General features: G+C 34.2%; 3 protein-coding genes across 4 annotated transcripts; 1 reads left to right on the forward strand and 2 right to left on the reverse strand.

Moving 5' to 3' along the window:
• Nucleotides 1-318: 318 nt before the first annotated feature.
• On the reverse strand, nt 319-7,832 carry Mkk4 (dual specificity mitogen-activated protein kinase kinase 4). The gene is made up of 11 exons (XM_089865140.1): nt 7,398-7,832; nt 7,236-7,313; nt 7,076-7,167; nt 6,905-7,018; nt 6,712-6,831; nt 4,890-5,009; nt 4,646-4,825; nt 4,502-4,576; nt 4,289-4,440; nt 3,267-3,312; nt 319-2,732 (listed from the first exon to the last, which is right to left on the reverse strand). Exons 1-11 carry the CDS (start codon nt 7,498-7,500, stop codon nt 2,577-2,579), a joined length of 1,236 nt encoding a protein of 411 aa, XP_089721266.1. The 5' UTR covers nt 7,501-7,832; the 3' UTR covers nt 319-2,576.
• Nucleotides 7,833-8,101: 269 nt separating this feature from the next.
• On the forward strand, nt 8,102-9,154 carry LOC149705001 (small ribosomal subunit protein eS19-like). The gene is made up of 5 exons (XM_089865146.1): nt 8,102-8,252; nt 8,477-8,544; nt 8,617-8,717; nt 8,779-8,962; nt 9,031-9,154. The coding sequence occupies exons 2-5, from the start codon at nt 8,477-8,479 to the stop codon at nt 9,107-9,109; spliced, it is 432 nt and encodes a 143-aa protein (XP_089721272.1). The 5' UTR covers nt 8,102-8,252; the 3' UTR covers nt 9,110-9,154.
• Nucleotides 9,155-10,232: 1,078 nt separating this feature from the next.
• On the reverse strand, nt 10,233-17,353 carry LOC149705002 (monocarboxylate transporter 9-like). Of its 2 annotated transcripts, none has more exons than XM_089865148.1 (6): nt 16,764-17,353; nt 13,219-13,608; nt 13,014-13,157; nt 11,680-12,948; nt 11,492-11,617; nt 10,233-11,286 (listed from the first exon to the last, which is right to left on the reverse strand). In XM_089865148.1, exons 2-6 carry the CDS (start codon nt 13,574-13,576, stop codon nt 11,099-11,101), a joined length of 2,085 nt encoding a protein of 694 aa, XP_089721274.1. In that variant the 5' UTR covers nt 13,577-13,608; nt 16,764-17,353; the 3' UTR covers nt 10,233-11,098. The 2 variants fall into 2 exon arrangements, with proteins under 2 accessions (XP_089721274.1, XP_089721273.1); XM_089865147.1 differs by having other exon boundaries at nt 16,760-17,353.
• Nucleotides 17,354-18,677: the final 1,324 nt, after the last annotated feature.

An 18,677-nucleotide genomic window follows, 5' to 3' on the forward strand; every position in this document is an offset into this window, starting at 1 on the left:
GTGAATTAACAATTAATTAATTAAGAAGTCTTAGTTTTGTAGTTTGTATTTCTCAGATGGCAATGGCATACCAACGGGCGATTTAGTTTATTTTTTTAAACATCCCCTCGTTTTATTTGATGAATTTTTAATTTAAAGAATTATTTTTTTAGTGAAGACTTTTACATAATGAAATATTTTCAACTTTGTCTTTCGGTAGATAATTTTTTGTTGTTTTTAGCCATTTTCAAAGTTACAAGCCTGCAGTCACTCATTCTATTAATCATCACAAAAACAATTAAATAAAAAAAAAGGCAAAAAAAAAAAAAAAATTTGAAGTCCATTGCGTAACAAGATAACAACCTTGGAAGTTTATTACATGGGAAAGGGCCGAAAAATATTATTATATATACGAAGATTGATTTTATACACAATAAAGACGTGTTTTTATTTTGTTTTTCTGTTTTTTATTTATTTATTTTGTTTGTTTGTTTGTTTTTCATAAATATTTGTTGTTTTTCCCTGTGGATTTTATACCAAAAAACGTCACAAAAATCCTTTGATTTTCAAAACATTTCACATTAAAATAAAGATGTTTATTTTTTGGTTTTCCTGTTTATTTATTTATTTATTTATTAATTTGTTTGTTTGTTTCTCATAAATATTTGTTGTTTTCCCTGTGGATTTTATACCAAAAAACGTCACAAAAATCCTTTGATTTTCAAAACATTTCACATTAAAATAAGATGTGTTATTTGTTTTATATTTTTTGGTTTTTTCTGTTTATTTATTTATTTCTTTATTTGTTTTTCATAAATATTTGTTGTTTTTCCCTGTGAATTTGTTTATACCAAAAAACGACACAAAATTCATTTGATTTTCAAAACATTTCGAGTTAAAACTAAATTACCTTTAAAAAATTTTATTTATTTTTTTATTTGTATTTATTTATATATTTATTAATTTATTTACGACTAAATTATTTAAAAAAAATTCCGATATTTATTTATAGCTTGTTTTTCAAACATTTGTTTTGTTTTTGTTTACTTTTTAGTTTTAAAGGAGGCACTTAGAGAGGGCAAGCATCAGCCTAAATCTTCTTTTTCGGAAAAACAGACGTTTCGTTTCAGGGTTACCTCAATAATAATTAATATACATGATCCAATTAACAAAAAAAAAAAAAAAATTAAAAACTCTTGAGAAAGCGTGCGATTTTTTTAAATTTAAATTTAAATTTATTTTGTTTATTTAATATTTAATTTATTAATATTTATAACTAGTTGAATTAACTATATTAATTAAATCTAAGTTTGGATACTTACTAAGTTAATTATTTTAAGAAGAAATTTTAGCTAACAAATTACTCGTGAGAATGTTATTTTTTTTTTTAATTTTAATTTTATCTAAAAACGGATGATTTTATTTTTTTTTTTTTGTATTTTTCTCAAATTCTAAATTTTACATTAAAAGTGTCTCAATATTATTTATTTATTTATTCTCGGGGGGTTAAAACACTAACATTTTTAATTATATTTGAATTCAATTAATTATTCATAGGCTTATTTATTATTAATAAATTTTATTATTTTTTTTTTTTTTTCAAAAGACAAAAATATAGTCTTAAAAAACATTAGCGCAATTTATTTTTAATTATTTCCTTCGATCGTTTTGCAAAAAACATGATTGATCATAAACGTTTTACAATTTCAGAATTTTTTAACATTTCGTGATCTTGGCTATTAAAAGAATATTCGATTTTAAAGATTAAAAAAAAAACAAATTTATAATTTTTTTTTTCATTATTTTTAAGAAATTAAAGAATAAAACTTGTAAGGGTGTAAATAAAATTTCCTACAACTTCAAAAAGCAAAAGCAAAAAGAATTAGTAAGAAGTAGAGGTGTGCGAGTCCTCATTTTTAGGTTTCGAGTCCGAGTCCGAGTCCTGGAAAAGTGGACTCGTCGAGTCCTCGAGTCCAATTTTGCAGGACTCGTCGAGTCCATCGAGTCCTTAAAACATGGTTTCGAGTCCATTTTCGAGTCCAAAAAACATGGTTTCGAGTCCAAAATTCTTAATCCGAGCCCAAAATTCGTCAAATTTGCTCTTAAAACATTCTGTTTTTTTTCTAACTGTTTCAAAACTAAACATTAACAGTAATTTTAACTTTTTTAAATATGAAAACATTTTTATCAGTAGCTGATAAAGTTGCCTATTAAGTTGGTAAAGAAAAAATGGACTCGACAAGCCCTAAACGGGTAATTTTAGGCCTTGGACCAGGACCCGGGTACCCGTTCGAGTCCTAGGAAAACCAGTTTCGAGTCCGAGTCCGAGTACTCGGACTCGGACTCGAAGTCGAGTACCCGTCATTTTCGAGTACCCGCACAGCCCTAGTAAGAAGTAAGATTAACTTGAAGACGTTCTTTCTTTCTATAAGTTAATTAATTAAGTTTCCAACAATTAATTCCATTAACAAAGACGACTGTATATAAAAAGCATCAAAAGAAAGAATTAAACCTGTAGATTATCAATCAATTCTTACTGTCGGAGCCAAAAATTGGGTAAATTAAATTTTCGCGAAATCACGCGAATATAATGGCAATTATCGCCTACCGCTACCGCTACTACTACTACTAGCGCTTGAACTACAATTATTAGAACTGCTACAATTCATTTTGTCCATTCGATCCATAATGCATTGAATATACTCTGCGATATTAATCGTATCCTTTTCCGATCTGACAATAAAAGGATGTTCCTGAAAAACGCAAAACAAAACCAAAAAAAAAAAAACGTGTATGAAAAACAAGGGCAAAAACCATTTTGCAATACTCCGTGTGGTTTCCTTTCCAATGTGCCGAGGTTGTACAATACCCAACAACAATCTAAGGCGTACACTTATAAAGTTAAGTTGGGAACCAGGATGATGGGGGAGGATGCGTAATCTGCGGGAAATCGGCCCTCTAACTGTGGAACGCCCACAAATGGGGGAGAAATACACGGAACAATACAATGGTCTTCCCGATTTGTCTGACGTAGACCGCCCGCCATATTCTGAACTTCAAAACCGTCCTAGTACCACAATTTTTCAACTAGTAAAACTGTCACTTTTACAATTTAAATATCCATGGAATCCCGTCCACTGGCTTTTCGCGTGCATCACACTAACTAACTAACTAACTGGGGAACAGCGCATAACTCCGTTGGGTATTACATTACCACACCACACGGAATAAAAACTTGTTTACAAGTTTGAAAGAATCCCTTAAATACTGAATTCCGCTTTACTTACCAGTAGTTTTTTATACTTTGGTCTATTTTGCTCTTCCTTAATCAGGCTAAAGAAATTAATATTAATTATGAGTAACTGTTCAATTAAGAACATTAATTAAGACGAACTGTTCAATTAAAAACAATAATTAAGACACACTGTTCAATTTAGAACAATAATTAGGACGGACTGTTCAATTTAGAACAATAATTAGGACGAACTGTTCAATTTAGAACAATAATTAGGACGGACTGTTCAATTTAGAACAATAATTAGGACGAACTGTTCAATTTAGAACAATAATTAGGACGAACTGTTCAATTTAGAACAATAATTAGGACGAACTGTTCAATTTAGAACAATAATTAGGACGAACTGTTCAATTTAGAACAATAATTAGGACGAACTGTTCAATTTAGAACAATAATTAGGACGGACTGTTCAATTTAGAACAATAATTAGGACGAACTGTTCAATTTAGAACAATAATTAGGACGAACTGTTCAATTTAGAACAATAATTAGGACGAACTGTTCAATTTAGAACAATAATTAAGACGAACTGTTCAATTTAGAACAATAATTAGGACGAACTGTTCAATTTAGAACAATAATTAGGACGAACTGTTCAATTTAGAACAATAATTAGGACGGACTGTTCAATTTAGAACAATAATTAGGACGAACTGTTCAATTTAGAACAATAATTAGGACGAACTGTTCAATTTAGAACAATAATTAGGACGAACTGTTCAATTAAGAACAATAATTAAGGCGGACTGTTCAATTTAGAACAATAATTAGGACGAACTGTTCAATTAAGAACAATAATTAAGGCGGACTGTTCAATTAAGAACATTAATTAAGGCGGACTGTTCAATTAAGAACAATAATTAAGGCGGACTGTTCAATTAAGAACATTAATTAAGACGGACTGTTCAATTAAGACGGACTGTTCAATTAAGAACATTAATTAAGGCGGACTGTTCAATTAAGAACATTAATTAAGACGGACTGTTCAATTAAGAATATTAACTAAATTACCATGTGTTAACAAAAACCACAAATTCCATTGAAAAGGAATTTCCATATTCAATGGGATGCAATCTAGGAGGGTCGCCTTGAACCACTTGTGTCAGCTGCTCAAAAACGCTGTTCCATTTAGGGTAAGGAAAGCGACCAGTAGCCACTTCAATCTAAAACAAACAAACAAATAATTGCTTTGACTCCCAAAACAATGACTACAAACAAACAAACCAATGTTATTCCAAGACTCCAAACATCTGAACGAACATCGTAACCTCTAGCACGACCAGGATCTATTCTTTCAGGCTAAAACAGAAGACATTAAATGAGTTAATTACAATAATTAGGAAAACGGTGGTGGTTAGTTTAACATACCGCCATATAAGGTCGACATCCCGCGTCTCTCGTTTTGGCAATAGAGTCAACTAATTGACCACTAATTCCAAAATCACATAATTTAATGTTGCCTTTACGATCTAGTAAAATATTGCTGGGTTTAACATCTCTGTGAATGATGTTAAGTTTCTCTTTTAAATAATTCAAAGCTTTCACAGTCTGAAAGACAAGATTATCTTTTAATATGCGTAATTAAATTAAAAATTTAATTAAAAAAACATACAGAAACTGTAATTTTTCCCAAAATGCTCTCAGGAATTCTATAATTCATTTTTTCACAAACAAATTTGTAGAATTTGTCCAAACAAGTATCCATTAGTTCCATACATATCCAGCAATCACCCTAAAATTATAAACCCTCAAACTTAAGTTTAATTCGGTCTAAACCCTCATAACTCAAGTTTAATTCGGTCTAAACCCTCATAACTCAAGTTTAATTCGGACTAAACCCTCATAACTCAAGTTTAATTCGGTCTAAACCCTCATAACTCAAGTTTAATTCGGTCTAAACCCTCTTAACTCAAGTTTAATTCAGTCTAAACCCTCTTAACTCAAGTTTAATTCGGTCTAAACCCTCTTAACTCAAGTTTAATTCGGTCTAAACCCTCTTAACTCAAGTTTAATTCGGTCTAAACCCTCATTAATTCTGTCTAAACCCTCATAACTCAAGTTTAATTCGGTCTAAACCCTCATAACTCAAGTTTAATTCGGTCTAAACCCTCATAACTCAAGTTTAATTCGGTCTAAATCCTCATAACTCAAGTTTAATTCGGTCTAAATCCTCGTAACTCAAGTTTAATTCGGTCTAAATCCTCGTAACTCAAGTTTAATTCGGTCTAAACCCTCGTAACTCAAGTTTAATTCGGTCTAAACCCTCGTAACTCAAGTTTAATTCGGTCTAAACCCTCGTAACTCAAGTTTAATTCGGTCTAAACCCTCGTAACTCAAGTTTAATTCGGTCTAAACCCTCGTAACTCAAGTTTAATTCGGTCTAAACCCTCGTAACTCAAGTTTAATTCGGTCTAAACCCTCGTAACTCAAGTTTAATTCGGTCTAAACCCTCGTAACTCAAGTTTAATTCGGTCTAAACCCTCATAACTCAAGTTTAATTCGGTCTAAACCCTCATAACTCAAGTTTAATTCGGTCTAAACCCTCATTAATTCGGTCTAAACCCTCATAACTCAAGTTTAATTCGGTCTAAACCCTCGTAACTCAAGTTTAATTCGGTCTAAACCCTCGTAACTCAAGTTTAATTCGGTCTAAACCCTCGTAACTCAAGTTTAATTCGGTCTAAACCCTCGTAACTCAAGTTTAATTCGGTCTAAACCCTCGTAACTCAAGTTTAATTCGGTCTAAATCCTCGTAACTCAAGTTTAATTCGGTCTAAACCCTCGTAACTCAAGTTTAATTCGGTCTAAACCCTCGTAACTCAAGTTTAATTCGGTCTAAACCCTCGTAACTCAAGTTTAATTCGGTCTAAACCCTCGTAACTCAAGTTTAATTCGGTCTAAACCCTCGTAACTCAAGTTTAATTCGGTCTAAACCCTCGTAACTCAAGTTTAATTCGGTCTAAACCCTCATAACTCAAGTTTAATTCGGTCTAAACCCTCATAACTCAAGTTTAATTCGGTCTAAACCCTCATTAATTCGGTCTAAACCCTCATAACTCAAGTTTAATTCGGTCTAAACCCTCGTAACTCAAGTTTAATTCGGTCTAAACCCTCATAACTCAAGTTTAATTCGGTCTAAACCCTCGTAACTCAAGTTTAATTCGGTCTAAACCCTCGTAACTCAAGTTTAATTCGGTCTAAATCCTCGTAACTCAAGTTTAATTCGGTCTAAATCCTCGTAACTCAAGTTTAATTCGGTCTAAATCCTCGTAACTCAAGTTTAATTCGGTCTAAACCCTCGTAACTCAAGTTTAATTCGGTCTAAACCCTCATTAATTCGGACTAAACCCTCAAAACTCAAGTTTAATTCGGTCTAAACCCTCATAACTCAAGTTTAATTTGGTCTAAACCGTCATAACTTGTAAAAATTATACCTCTTTGAATATAGCCCCATAAAACTGGACAATACAAGGGCAATCATTGCTTTTCATGACTACTTCCAAATCCATTAGAAGTTGTTTTTGCTCTTTTTCATCTACAGTTGAACGAATTCTCTATGGAATAAAATTACAAATAAATAATCCTAATCTTAAAATTACGTTGCTAATTATTAACTAAAAATATTACTTTGACAGCCATAATGGTATCACTTCTTTTATGAATCATTTTATTCACAGTTCCAAAGGCTCCTCTCCCAATTTCCCCCAAATCCGTCAAATCATCCGCCGTGAAGTCATAAGTCTGGTGAAATAACCTTAGTTTAATAACTGCATTTATTATTAAAAAGTGTTAACTCACAACTTCCGGAGATATTTTTAGTTTCCCAGATGTTTGTATACTTCTGGGAAACCATATGCTTTCATTCCGAGCGTTTGGTGGACCATTAATTTCTTAAAGAAGAAACATTGAGTGTAAACCAAATATAAAATAAATGGAACTAGATTAAAAATGATTGTACCAGGCATTTGGGGACGTTCGCGAGTTTTCCGGCTAGTGGTTGGAGTGAATGATAGTTTCAAGTTAACTCTACGATCAACTGAAATATAATTAGATTAAACGTTATATGACTTATAAAAAGTACGAAGGTAAAACAGTAAAATTATAATTATAATAAACTTGCCAGCATTTTTTGCTTGATTCCGAAAAACGGAGCGATGCTGGTCTTCCATAATATGACGATACGTTACAATTCTACCAGCTTCGAAATAATCATTTTTAAACATTCAAGAGGTTTAAATTTATCAAATTTGAAAAGAATATTTCTCAGTTTTTAAATATTTGCTTTTAATTTGAAGTATTAAATGTTCTTTGTTGTAAATTTGATGATCCCAAGGAAGGAAGCCCCTTGTTATACAGATTACGCGAGACGCTTATAAAACTAATAAGGGCCTTTACACCACCGTTCCTAGAGCTCTACTAATTGTTATTTATAACCTTTAATTTATAATTATCATTTTTTATCAAGATAATAAACCACAAACCAAATTTGACTGAGCTTTCAAAATGAAATCCCAAATGACAAGGCTTATTAAACAACAAACCTATATAATTTAGCAGACGACCGGAAATTATAAAACGTCATTTTTAGGTTGGCAAAGTAGAAGTGTGTTTGCAAGTTTGCAACTTTCCCCTAGAATGGTAACTTGTAATTTGCAACCATGGAGCAATATTATAGTAGATATAAGCATATTTATTGCTATTTTAAAGGAACTTTCTTTTCTACTTTAGAAACACTACTCCATGGAAAGTGCAAAACGCTAACAGTGGCATGGTCAGTAACATTTGCAAGTTTGCAACTCCTCTATATAGAAATTTAGGAATTGTAAATTTTTCTGTACATTAGGTTAGTCGAATTCTGTCTTTTTCGAGCGCCATTTTTTTCACGGTGTGTAGTTGGAAACCGCGTGGTGTACGCCTCTGCGGCAATTATTTAGTGGATTTAATTAAAAAGAAATTGTATTAAAGGTTTTCAAAGGTAATAAACTATAAATAATAATTAGTTTCTTAAGCGTATTCATTTTAGAGTAATTTTAGAGAAATATTTATTAATTCGCGTTAAGCCTTGGCGTCCCTTTTGGACCTCGTGGCAGCATGGCAACTAATTTCTTTATCATCTGGATATTTTTTTCATCTAGAAATTTACTAGGAAACTTTAATTGGTGTAAATTACAACTATTTAATTTTAATTTAATATTTTAGATGTCCGTCAGCGTGAAGGATGTTGATCAACATCAGTTTGTAAGGGCTCTGGCAGCATTCCTTAAAAAGTAATTATTGTTTAATATAATTACCATCAGGAATGTAATAATAATTGCATGTATTTAATTAAATGCATTTAGATCTGGTAAACTAAAGGTTCCTGAATGGAGCGATGTTGTTAAAACCGCCAGGTTCAAGGAAATGGCTCCATATGATGATGATTGGTTTTACACCAGATGCGGTAAGTTTTTTTACAATATTACATTCCTTTGACTTTAAATTAATCTTCCATTATATTTTAGCTTCTGTCGCACGTCATTTGTATTTGAGAGCGCCAGTTGGTGTTGGTGCTTTAACCAAAATCTATGGAGGAAGGTTTAGGAAGGGAACCTGCCCTGCTCATTGGTGCAAAAGCTCTTCAAGTATCGGTCGTAAAGCCCTTCAAGCTTTGGAAGCCCAGAAATTGGTTGAAAAGGATCAAAATGGGTAAGTAATGTACTTTTATATATATATATATAAGGCAATGTTAATATAATAATTCTCTTTTCTTTTAGTGGTCGCAAATTAACAAACCATGGCCGTAGGGATCTTGACAGAATTGCTGCCCAAATTAAAGGGAAAACACCAAAATAAAATTTCACATGTTTATCTGATGTAATAAAAATATTTCTCAGAAAATTGTTTTTGCGTCTTATTTTATATTTTAATAGGCCTAATTTTAACGTCATAGTTTTGAATTAAAAAATTTAAGACAATACAACTCCCAGTTGTGACGTCAGTGTGTAGGTAAAATGTCCCAGGCTTAGCTTTGGCAGTGGGCGGCCATGTTTGGTACCGCTTTGGTTCTATAACATGGGTGACGTCACACTAAGGCTTCTGAGATCTGTGCATAATGTACATTATGCCACGTAAATCCAAAATTAATATCAATTTGTGACCTAAACTTGTTTTAAATAACTTGAAGAAACCAAATCTATATTTTTCCCTTGGGGTCTGCTACCAAGGAGTATTGTTACAGAAGACCTATACAGGGGTCTAAAAATTTGCCACAGTGGCATATTGTTACAGTAGACTTTTATAAAATTTATTAATTCTTAGTCTTAAGGCCCTACAATTGCTTCTTCTTTAACACCTATCGATTATCCACAACCTTAATAGCGATTTCACAGGTAACTTATTTTCAGCCCCAAAATTTAAAAATATAAAACTGCGTTTTGCCTGGCAGCCCTGTAACTGTCAGTTTTTCAAACATTTTTGGCGGTGAAAAATGGTTCGAGAATTGAGGCTGGTTTTTTGTCGTGTTTTAATAGAAATAATTAAGCAAAATCATTGAAGAACTGCATATTAACAATAGGGAATCGAAAAAAACTTGCAAAGATGAACTGTGAATGTTTTATTTAAATTATCTTAATTAAATTTCGAACTTTCGGTTCTATGGTGATTGTGTTATGGCTCCCAAACTACGTTTGGACAAAGTTCAAGGTTGTGGCAAATGATTATTAGGATTAATTAAATACCGAGAATCAATTTGTGGTGGACTGGAGCGAAAGATTTATAAACTTGGGGATCATAAGGTATGTTAGTTTTCTTTTATAAAATATTCTTCGTGCAGTGCTGTGTGTTGTCCTTGTGCTTGAGCATTTATGGGTACCCTAGAGTTGGGGACGGGGTAAGAGAATGTGCAAGAAGATCGTCGTTCACCATTGGAGGGAATCTAACCTGATTAGCACCATAGTACTTGATACTCAAGTGTATATGTCTAAATTTCTTTAATATAAAATTATATACAACTGTACAAAAATATTGGATGGCAGTGAAGCCTCCCGAAAAGGCCCATATTATTATAATTGTTATTACTATTTTTTTTAAAACTATTAGAGCGAAATTTTTTCTCCTAAAATTTAGAAACGTTCATCTAAAATTTAAATTTTACTAAAATTCATAATGAAATCCCATATATCACAGATTTCCATTTAGTATATTATCAAACAGCGTCACTAACAGCTTACAACTATTGAAAATTATTCTATTTAATTTTTTTTTCAGTATTTGAAAATTTCTTAGTTTTCCTGCTAGTTAGGCTTAGCTACTTCCACCACGCATTAGTCATGTGATGGTAAAACGCTTATTAGTAAGTTATTACCATGAGTTAATAATATGTTAGTTATTAACTCATGTTATTACTCGAATGTGATCGGTGTGGAAAATCTAATTGGGGATCTATCATTTTCTCGATAGATGTCGCTACAAGTATTGATAACTCCCCTCATTTTTATTAATTTTTGGCGCGGAACTGCGAAAGCCAATGCACAGGGGCTCATTCTTAAGGTTATTCCGTTGAAAAGCAAGAATTTAAAGTTTTTTTTTTTAATTATTGTATATAATGAATCTGTTAAAAGCTGGGCTCAAATTCTCCGTAATAAATAAGAAACACGATAATTACTGGAATAATCAATTAGTTAACATCCCTTTTAGTCTTGTTATGTAATATGTAAACTCGGGTTTCTATGGGAATGAAGGCACTTTCGAAGTCTGTTAACGCGCAAATCCATCGTAAAAGTCACTTTTAAATTTGCAAACGTTATTTAGTTTAGTCTTCTCTATAAGTCTGCCGGTTGAAGTTTAGACCTTATGGTCGTTTTGATTTAGTAAGCCTTGGGGTAGTTGAATCTCCTCTCTTTTGGCAATCCTCTTCTTTTCCCACGTCGAAATATATGGAAGGGGAAAACACATAATGCCGGAAAGAGCAATCATGGCTCCAGCAATGTAGAATGAAAAATGATAGCTTCCCGTAGAATTATAAAATAGACCTGCGAACAACACAATAATAAAAAAGATGCTTCAGTGACCCTGAACTACTGCTCTGGTAGCTTCTTTTATATTAAAGCGTCTGCCGCGGTTCTCTAGTACTTTCGCTCCCAATGCCAAATAGCCAATTAAGGGCATCCTAAACTTTAGTACGCTTTGGATACTCTTGAATTTTGATAACGAAACAAAAGTAACATTAACAATTACCTGCAACTGGAGCTCCGACAATAGATGCCAGACCTTGGAATAACAGCAATAATCCAATCGTATTCGATAACTTTTCCAATCCGTGTAATTGCACCAATATAATCGACCTCAACGCGGCAAAACAGGCTAAAATATAATCACAGCGTTAATAATAATAATTAGCGTACTAGAATTTAAATTAAACTTACCAATTGAGAAGCCAAAAATTGCCGCGCAAGTTAACAGCAGCCAATAGCAATTTGCCACTAATGGCATGGTAGCCGTAGCCAAACCTCCAGCCGTCAAGGCGATGTTATTAATAACAAGAGCATTTATATTTGGTTTATCCGAAATCCAACCGGAAAAAACACGTCCAATCGTGTTAGTGATACCAATCATGGACAATATGAATGTCCCCTCTTCCCTGGTGTATCCGGCATTGGACGCCATGTCAATGGCGAAGATAAATGGAACGAAAAACCCGGCCAAGGTTAAGAAACCAGCTACGCAAAGCAAGATAAACGTGGGGCTTTTCAGTAAAGACAAATCCAGCATCTGTCGAAACGTATCTTTCATGGCGTCGGAACACCATCCAGACTCTTCCTCTTCTTCAGAGCCATCGCTCAAAGGGTCCGCTGACTGGCAGCTCTCGTGTCTGGGTATTTTAGTAACGCTGCGATGGTAATGCGCCAAATCAGGTTGCGACCGGAACTCTGGTAGCCTGATTAAACTGCAACTGAATAGGATGTCCTGTCGATAAAATGGCCTGCAAGAATCGCGCCTGATACGGGACGCGCGACGCGTACGTAGTTTGGCGTTACTATTCGTGTTTGGAAAGTAACACGCGCTCATGGAACGTTGTTGCCTGTTGTAAATCGACTTGTCCGCCAAGTTGACATAACCAAACCCTTCACCGCTCGCGTTCGTAACTTCACTGTAAGGAGGTGGTGGACTTCCTTCGCTCTCGCTTCCGCTGGTTCTTAAATCTCGGACTTGATAAGTTGGTGGTATTTGCAACGATTTCGCCCGCGCGGTTTTCGTCACAACTGGTGCTGCTAATGGAGACGGCGCGATCTGAGTGACTTTACCCTCAACCGTGGCGTTACTATTGGCCATTTCGTCCGTTGAGTCGTAAACCATCATGGCATCGCGGGCCTCTTTGATTCTTAGTAGAAGCGGTTTCCGGTCCGGGTCCTCGAGGGTTTCTTCGCTGATTAGGATTTTTGGTGGTGGACTTGGTGGTTCTAGTGGCCTGTACAGGGACCCGAAAATGGCGCAATTTAGAACCATTCCAGCTATTATCAAGAGAGCCCCGCGCCAACCGAATTGTTCGATCAAATACTGGATTAACGGGGCGACCGAGAAGGTGCCTATACCGGAACCGCATACCGCGATACCCATGGCCAAAGCCCGTTTGCGGTCAAAGTAGAAACAGGCCAGCGTGGTCGCCGGAAGGTAGATGAAGCCAAAGCCGACGCCTGCGGCATGTTTAAACCAATTTTAAGACTACGACGTCCTTCCCTATTGGCATATAACTACTCACCTCCTATCACCCCAAAGGTGAAAATGAGGGTCGAAACGCTGTTGGCGAAGAATGATAAAATGAAACCGCAACAGGTAATGATACTGCCAGCGATTGACACTTTCCTGCTACCGAAACTATTCGTAAACGCGCTGACAACGGGACCTGAAACGATAAAGATTGATGGAGCTTGTCCCCCGCAAATACTACTGAATTCTTTTCATACCGATTAAGAGATAACATCCCGCTTGTAGGGATCCAACCCACGCCGTTTTAGCCTTAGTTTCGTTGAACGATGTGGCAAATTCCATCAAGAAGATACCGAAAGAGAAGATGATACCATCAACGATGACGTTTGACATGAACGATGCGAAGACAATGACCCAACCCCATCCTCCGTCCGGCGGGACAACCAAATCAGGGAACGAGTCGTCCAACTCTTCGCTAGTCGCGTCCTCGGATGAAAATGACGCCTTTTTGTACATAACTTCATCCTTTGGTTCTATAATCGTCAACCGTCGTTGTTGAACCACTGGTGGCCTTAAGGGGTCCTTCATTTCATGTTCCTTTTCAACGTTATCCATCAATACGACAAAGTCTTTCACTTCTTCAAATTCTACAATTAAAAAAAAAGTTTATTATATTTTGGTTGAAATTCTAATCGCACAATATCTGAGTCAGATTGTAAACGTTTTTCGAAGCCACGTTGTACGGTAAGAACCTGAGATGAAAAATCTTAAAAAGATTCGTACTTGAAAACATTCTTTGATAAAGTGGTGTTTGCCCCCACCGTTTTTCATCCCACCCTACCTACCGACTTCTATAATGATTTCAATTATCTAATAGCTACATTCGAAAGGCATTATGGGATTTTATAATTGTCACATGGTGGGTAAAGTACCTGAAACATCTTGCAAAAACCTGTATTTTGAAAATGGGTTTTGATTTGACATGTCAGGAAACTTCGTAGTGATGTGGCTATGAAGACAGTCATTTAAAAAAAAGAACTTATGAACAGTTTAAAATGAGAATTTTGGTCATTGTCCTTGGGAAAAATTACATTAGACGGTCAGGGAAAACCAGAAAATGTCAGGGAACCCTAGCTGTATCAAGTTCCAACCCTTAAGATAAATAAACAACAAGTAGAAATCTTTAGAACAACAATAACAAAGGGGGGTTAAATACTAATCTTTCCCTTTCTAATTGATATCGAATTACGATACAGTTTGTTAAATATTTTTGATACGCCTCGCATATCTGTTTACCACGGGCCCGGCCACCCGGGTACATTAGTGGTTACATCGCTCGAATCTCAAAGCGAAAGAGAGAGAGAGGAACATGGCTGATAACCTTATCCTAACCCTCTCTAAAACCCTTTTCTTCAAAATAGATTGACATAATGTCGCCAAGATAACTTTTATGATGTTCTCAACCGGTTTTCTTTTCGCTTCCAATCAGAAGAAAGCCGCGTGTGTTCGCGCCCCCTCTTTAAGATAATCTCAAGTACCAAAATCCATCCCAGAATTCCATTTGTCAAGAAGATTAGCCCATTACGAAGGACGTTCAGCAGGTATATACTGAAAAGTAGACCTAAAAATAAATTTTATCTGGTGCACGGTTGAATTTATAAGTTGGGGAATTCGAGTGACAAAAGGGGTAAACAGATCTATAGTCGTTCTTAGAAAATATACGTTGGAGTGATTCACCCTGAATGTTAGCCCGGACGGCCAAATGTCATACAACATTTTTGTACTCAAAATTACTCAAAGAACATCCCCTTAATTTATGACAGACTTATCAGAAACACCCTAATTACGTTAGGGTTAGACTGGTTTCTTAGATTTATGGAAGCCATTTTTGCAAGATGGCCGCGGATTGAGAACCTACTACCATAAGTGTATAAGATATGTTCCATAAGTTTGTCACTGGTTACAAACTGGAGCTTGTCATGAAGTGACGTAGGTCATAGATTCGGAGTACAGCGACGTCTGGTCAGGCGCTGTCAAAGGCTTAGTAATGCAGACTAAATAGGGCTAGATGGAAGTCCTACAAAATTAACCACCGAGTGTAGGACTTCAATTCTCGCTTGTTGTTCTCGAACTAGCTCGAGCTGTAAGTCTCTAGCATTACGAACTTGTATAGGTAGGGTCATACTTATGGAACATAAACTTATGCTACTACTTATAGAGCAAGTAACGTCCCAATTAAAACTAGCTTCAGCTTCCTAGGTAACTACTAAATATATTAAATTTCCGAGAGCGCATTCTGTTTTTCGAACCTTGCCCTCGAAAGAAGAAGTTACATTCACCAAAAATACTTTCACTATAGTCCAAAGTAACGCGATAATCTATATTAGCTTTTTTTTATCCAATCAAATTGAAGGATCGTAGGGTTCAGCGCGTTGATTAGACTTGACTCGCCAATTAATATTTGCGATATTTGAAACGCGCCACGCGTTCTACCACTTGTAAGAAGCACGTTAATTGCGCTTATAAGGTCTGTTATATTAAGGACAAAAATAAAAAGGCGATAAGATTTCAAGAAAGCTTTTACCCTCTTAAAATGACAGATGCACCCGAAGATAATGATTATGTGGATTAATTTCTAATCCCCGTTAATGATAAAGCGTGGGACTAATTTGAGATTCGCGCCCTGTTTAATTGATATTGTCTTGAGATAATTGCATAATTAATTCCGTGAAAACAATTGAGATATTCTAGACTAAATAATTTTTTAATCGAAGCTCCTCAGAGATTTTTGTCAGGGAAATATCAGGGAATTTTTTTAAAATAATTTTAACTCAGTTCAGGGAGATTGATTTTAGTAAGGAAATTCTAATTTTGAACGTTTGAATCTTTGCTATAGTTAACATTGACAATTAGTGACCCGAAAGATCAGGGAAAATCGGGTGAAATGATTAGTCAAATCAGGAAATTTGAATCTGAAAATAATTCTGTTTAGTTCATTTGGGCTGTTGTGCAAAAAAAAAATAAGTGACTAATCATTTTAAAACTGAAATAAGATGCTCTAAAATAATCTCATACCTTAATCCCCGAAAAGAAATAGCCGATAGACAAAAGATAAGAAATATATTTATATTTTAAATTTGTTAGCGGGTTGGAAACTAGGACGGCGCGATACAATATACTAATTCAAATAGAGAAAAAAGTAGTGACTGCATGACAATACGAGATGGAATTACTTTATTGTATTAGATAAAGGATGACTAACTAAAAAAAAGAGATTTCAAAATGTTTAATTAAAACCAAACAGAAAGATATCTTCTTGAATAATAATTTCAAAAATTATTATTTGTTACACGTTCTGAATTTATCTATAGTTAATGATTTTCACTTTTGCTCGCTGCCTGAAATCACTCAGAACCACTCTGGAATATGTTAACAACATTTTTGAGTTGCTCCCCTATCACTAAGTGTAATTTATAATCTATGGATATAACAAGTAAGATAGTTTGCCAGTAGCCAAGGACACACTTTTTTAAAAATATTCTTTGACTTATCGCATCTTCATTGTAATTTATTGAAGGGTCATGTTTTCGAAGACGTTTTTTAGCTGTTTATACCAGCGAGTGACTCATTGCCTTATTTTGAATCCCTGAAATCTGACCTCGAGTTGTCTTTGAGGTGTAAACAAGTTGTTTTTGCAAAAAAAATCGTTTGATCTTAGAACCGTTATTACCGAATTTATCCCATAAAATTAACTTTAGTTATGCTTAAAAACGTTGAGATGATAAATTTGAAACTTACGTACTATCTTTAAGAGTATCGAATCTTCGAATCTCGAACGCTGTTTATCCACTTGTTTTTATAATATACGCAACGTTATCTCCAAAATAAATCAAATATTATAGGACCGAAAAGACGCGGTTCTAAACGGTAGTAAGTTTTCTTGTCCAGGCATAATTAGTTTAATTAAAAGTAATATAAGAAAATCACTCGATTCTGTTGTAACACTGAGTTCTTATGCCGTTATGCGAAATGTTGCAAAAAAAAATGCTCCGGTATTCCGTTATCTTTAAACTTCTTCAAGTGGTGCTGGTGATAGAGGCACTGTAGCTACGTTTAAACATTCTTCTTTTCTTAGTTAGCTTTAGTTAATAACAGTCGAGTTTTCGTCGTGCAAAAGCGCGACAAAAATGACATGGGAAAAAGACGAAAACTTTGGTGATGGTGATAGGGATGTGGTGGGACACACAATGAACTAGAGGACTTGTCGTTGTATCGTGTAACTCCAACTCCGGAGTTTCCTCCGACTAAAATTTAACGATTGGAGACTGACGTTATTTATACGTTAATTCCAACGCGGAGATTTTATATCTCGGCCCCCGTTTCTCTAGTTAAATACTCTTTCTTTCCCCATTTTATGCTGATTATTATTTAGGTGTAGATGAGGCAATTGATAAGTTGTACTGTTGATTTATGGTTTATAATTTGTCTGATTGGTATACGAGTGGGATTTTTTTGATTCCCGTTTATTTTTTTTAATAAGAAAACGATTTATTTCATCAGCGGAATTGTTTAAAGGGACTTAAAGACGGTAATCTAGTAAAATTTCAGAGAAATTAGAAGATAATGAATATTTTATTCAAGGTGTTTCTGATAAGTTTGGCATAAATTAAGGGGGATGTTCTTTGGGCGGTTTTGAGTCGAAAATGTTCTCTGATATTTTGACGTCCGGGTCATTGTTTTCGAGTTAAGATTTCAGTGTTTTAGGGAGGTAGAAGTTATTAAATTTTTGACTCAAAACTGATTTTCCAAAGAACATCCCCCTTAATTTATGGGTAGACTTATCAAAAACACCCTGTATACGCTTAACTTTGGAAGAATTTAGTTCCGGTGTATTATTACAATCTCTCGAGTGTCAAAACAATATATCAATTAGTAATTTTATATCTTATAAATTCTTAACTATTAATTATATTACCGTTTATATTTCGGATATCTTAACTTATAGGCCTATACTATCTCGCTTTTGAGTTTGGGTATAAAACGCGGAAACGTATAAATCGTTATAAGGAATAAACAATTTTGTTTTTTTTAGTTATACATAATGGAACTTGGAATTAATGAACCATGATTATTTCCGTGATCTTTTGACCTTTTACAATCGACGTCATTGATGACGTAAAATTTATAAAGACATATTTATTTATCCGAGACCCAAATAAAGTGAAGAACTCGTAGTATCAAATTTCCATTACGTAATGTCTGGTTATATGGAAAATCTCCATGAATTTAATAAAACATAAGAGGTCCAGTTTCGCAAATATAAATATAAATTTAATATTTTTGAAAGAAACTATTTCTGTGCAAGTTTAAAGAAATTATTTTTATTAATATATCCTATTACTTTTATAAGTTTTAGTTTTATTTAAATTAAGTGAAGAGTTCAATTTAAAATTTAAAAATGAATAAATCTTACTCCGTAATATCTTCTTGAATATTTGTCCACCGTGTCTTAATTTGTTAATGTATACCCTAGAGATGTTGTTCTTCCATTTGCAGAATTTCTTCACTTTTAGTTGCTAGGCGGAACATAATCTTCAGAAGTAAATTTACGACCATAAACCAAACACACATACATACATACATACACGTAACCTTTCTTAACAATTCTTTGTTTCTATGAAGATATATTTATTTTTTGTTTTTTTAAAAATTGAGG

Source organism: Phalangium opilio, unplaced genomic scaffold (genome assembly GCF_054372755.1).
Source record: "Phalangium opilio isolate 3A_F unplaced genomic scaffold, DU_Popi_V2 ptg000014l_1, whole genome shotgun sequence".
In the NCBI taxonomy this organism is placed as follows: domain Eukaryota; kingdom Metazoa; phylum Arthropoda; class Arachnida; order Opiliones; family Phalangiidae; genus Phalangium; species Phalangium opilio.

Coding starts and splice junctions, on each gene's coding strand:
- LOC149705002 (XM_089865148.1), bottom strand. CDS start 13,576: ATGGATAACGTTGAAAAGGAACATGAAATGAAGGACCCCTTAAGGCCA. Junction 11,618..11,679: donor AATTTTTGGCTTCTCAATTG/GTAAGTTTAATT, acceptor ATTATATTTTAG/CCTGTTTTGCCGCGTTGAGG. Junction 11,287..11,491: donor TGTCGGAGCTCCAGTTGCAG/GTAATTGTTAAT, acceptor TGTTGTTCGCAG/GTCTATTTTATAATTCTACG.
- LOC149705001 (XM_089865146.1), top strand. CDS start 8,477: ATGTCCGTCAGCGTGAAGGATGTTGATCAACATCAGTTTGTAAGGGCT. Junction 8,545..8,616: donor CTGGCAGCATTCCTTAAAAA/GTAATTATTGTT, acceptor AAATGCATTTAG/ATCTGGTAAACTAAAGGTTC. Junction 8,963..9,030: donor GTTGAAAAGGATCAAAATGG/GTAAGTAATGTA, acceptor CTTTTCTTTTAG/TGGTCGCAAATTAACAAACC.
- Mkk4 (XM_089865140.1), bottom strand. CDS start 7,500: ATGTTTAAAAATGATTATTTCGAAGCTGGTAGAATTGTAACGTATCGT. Junction 7,019..7,075: donor TAAAAATATCTCCGGAAGTT/GTGAGTTAACAC, acceptor TTATTTCACCAG/ACTTATGACTTCACGGCGGA. Junction 3,313..4,288: donor GTGGTTTTTGTTAACACATG/GTAATTTAGTTA, acceptor TAATTTCTTTAG/CCTGATTAAGGAAGAGCAAA.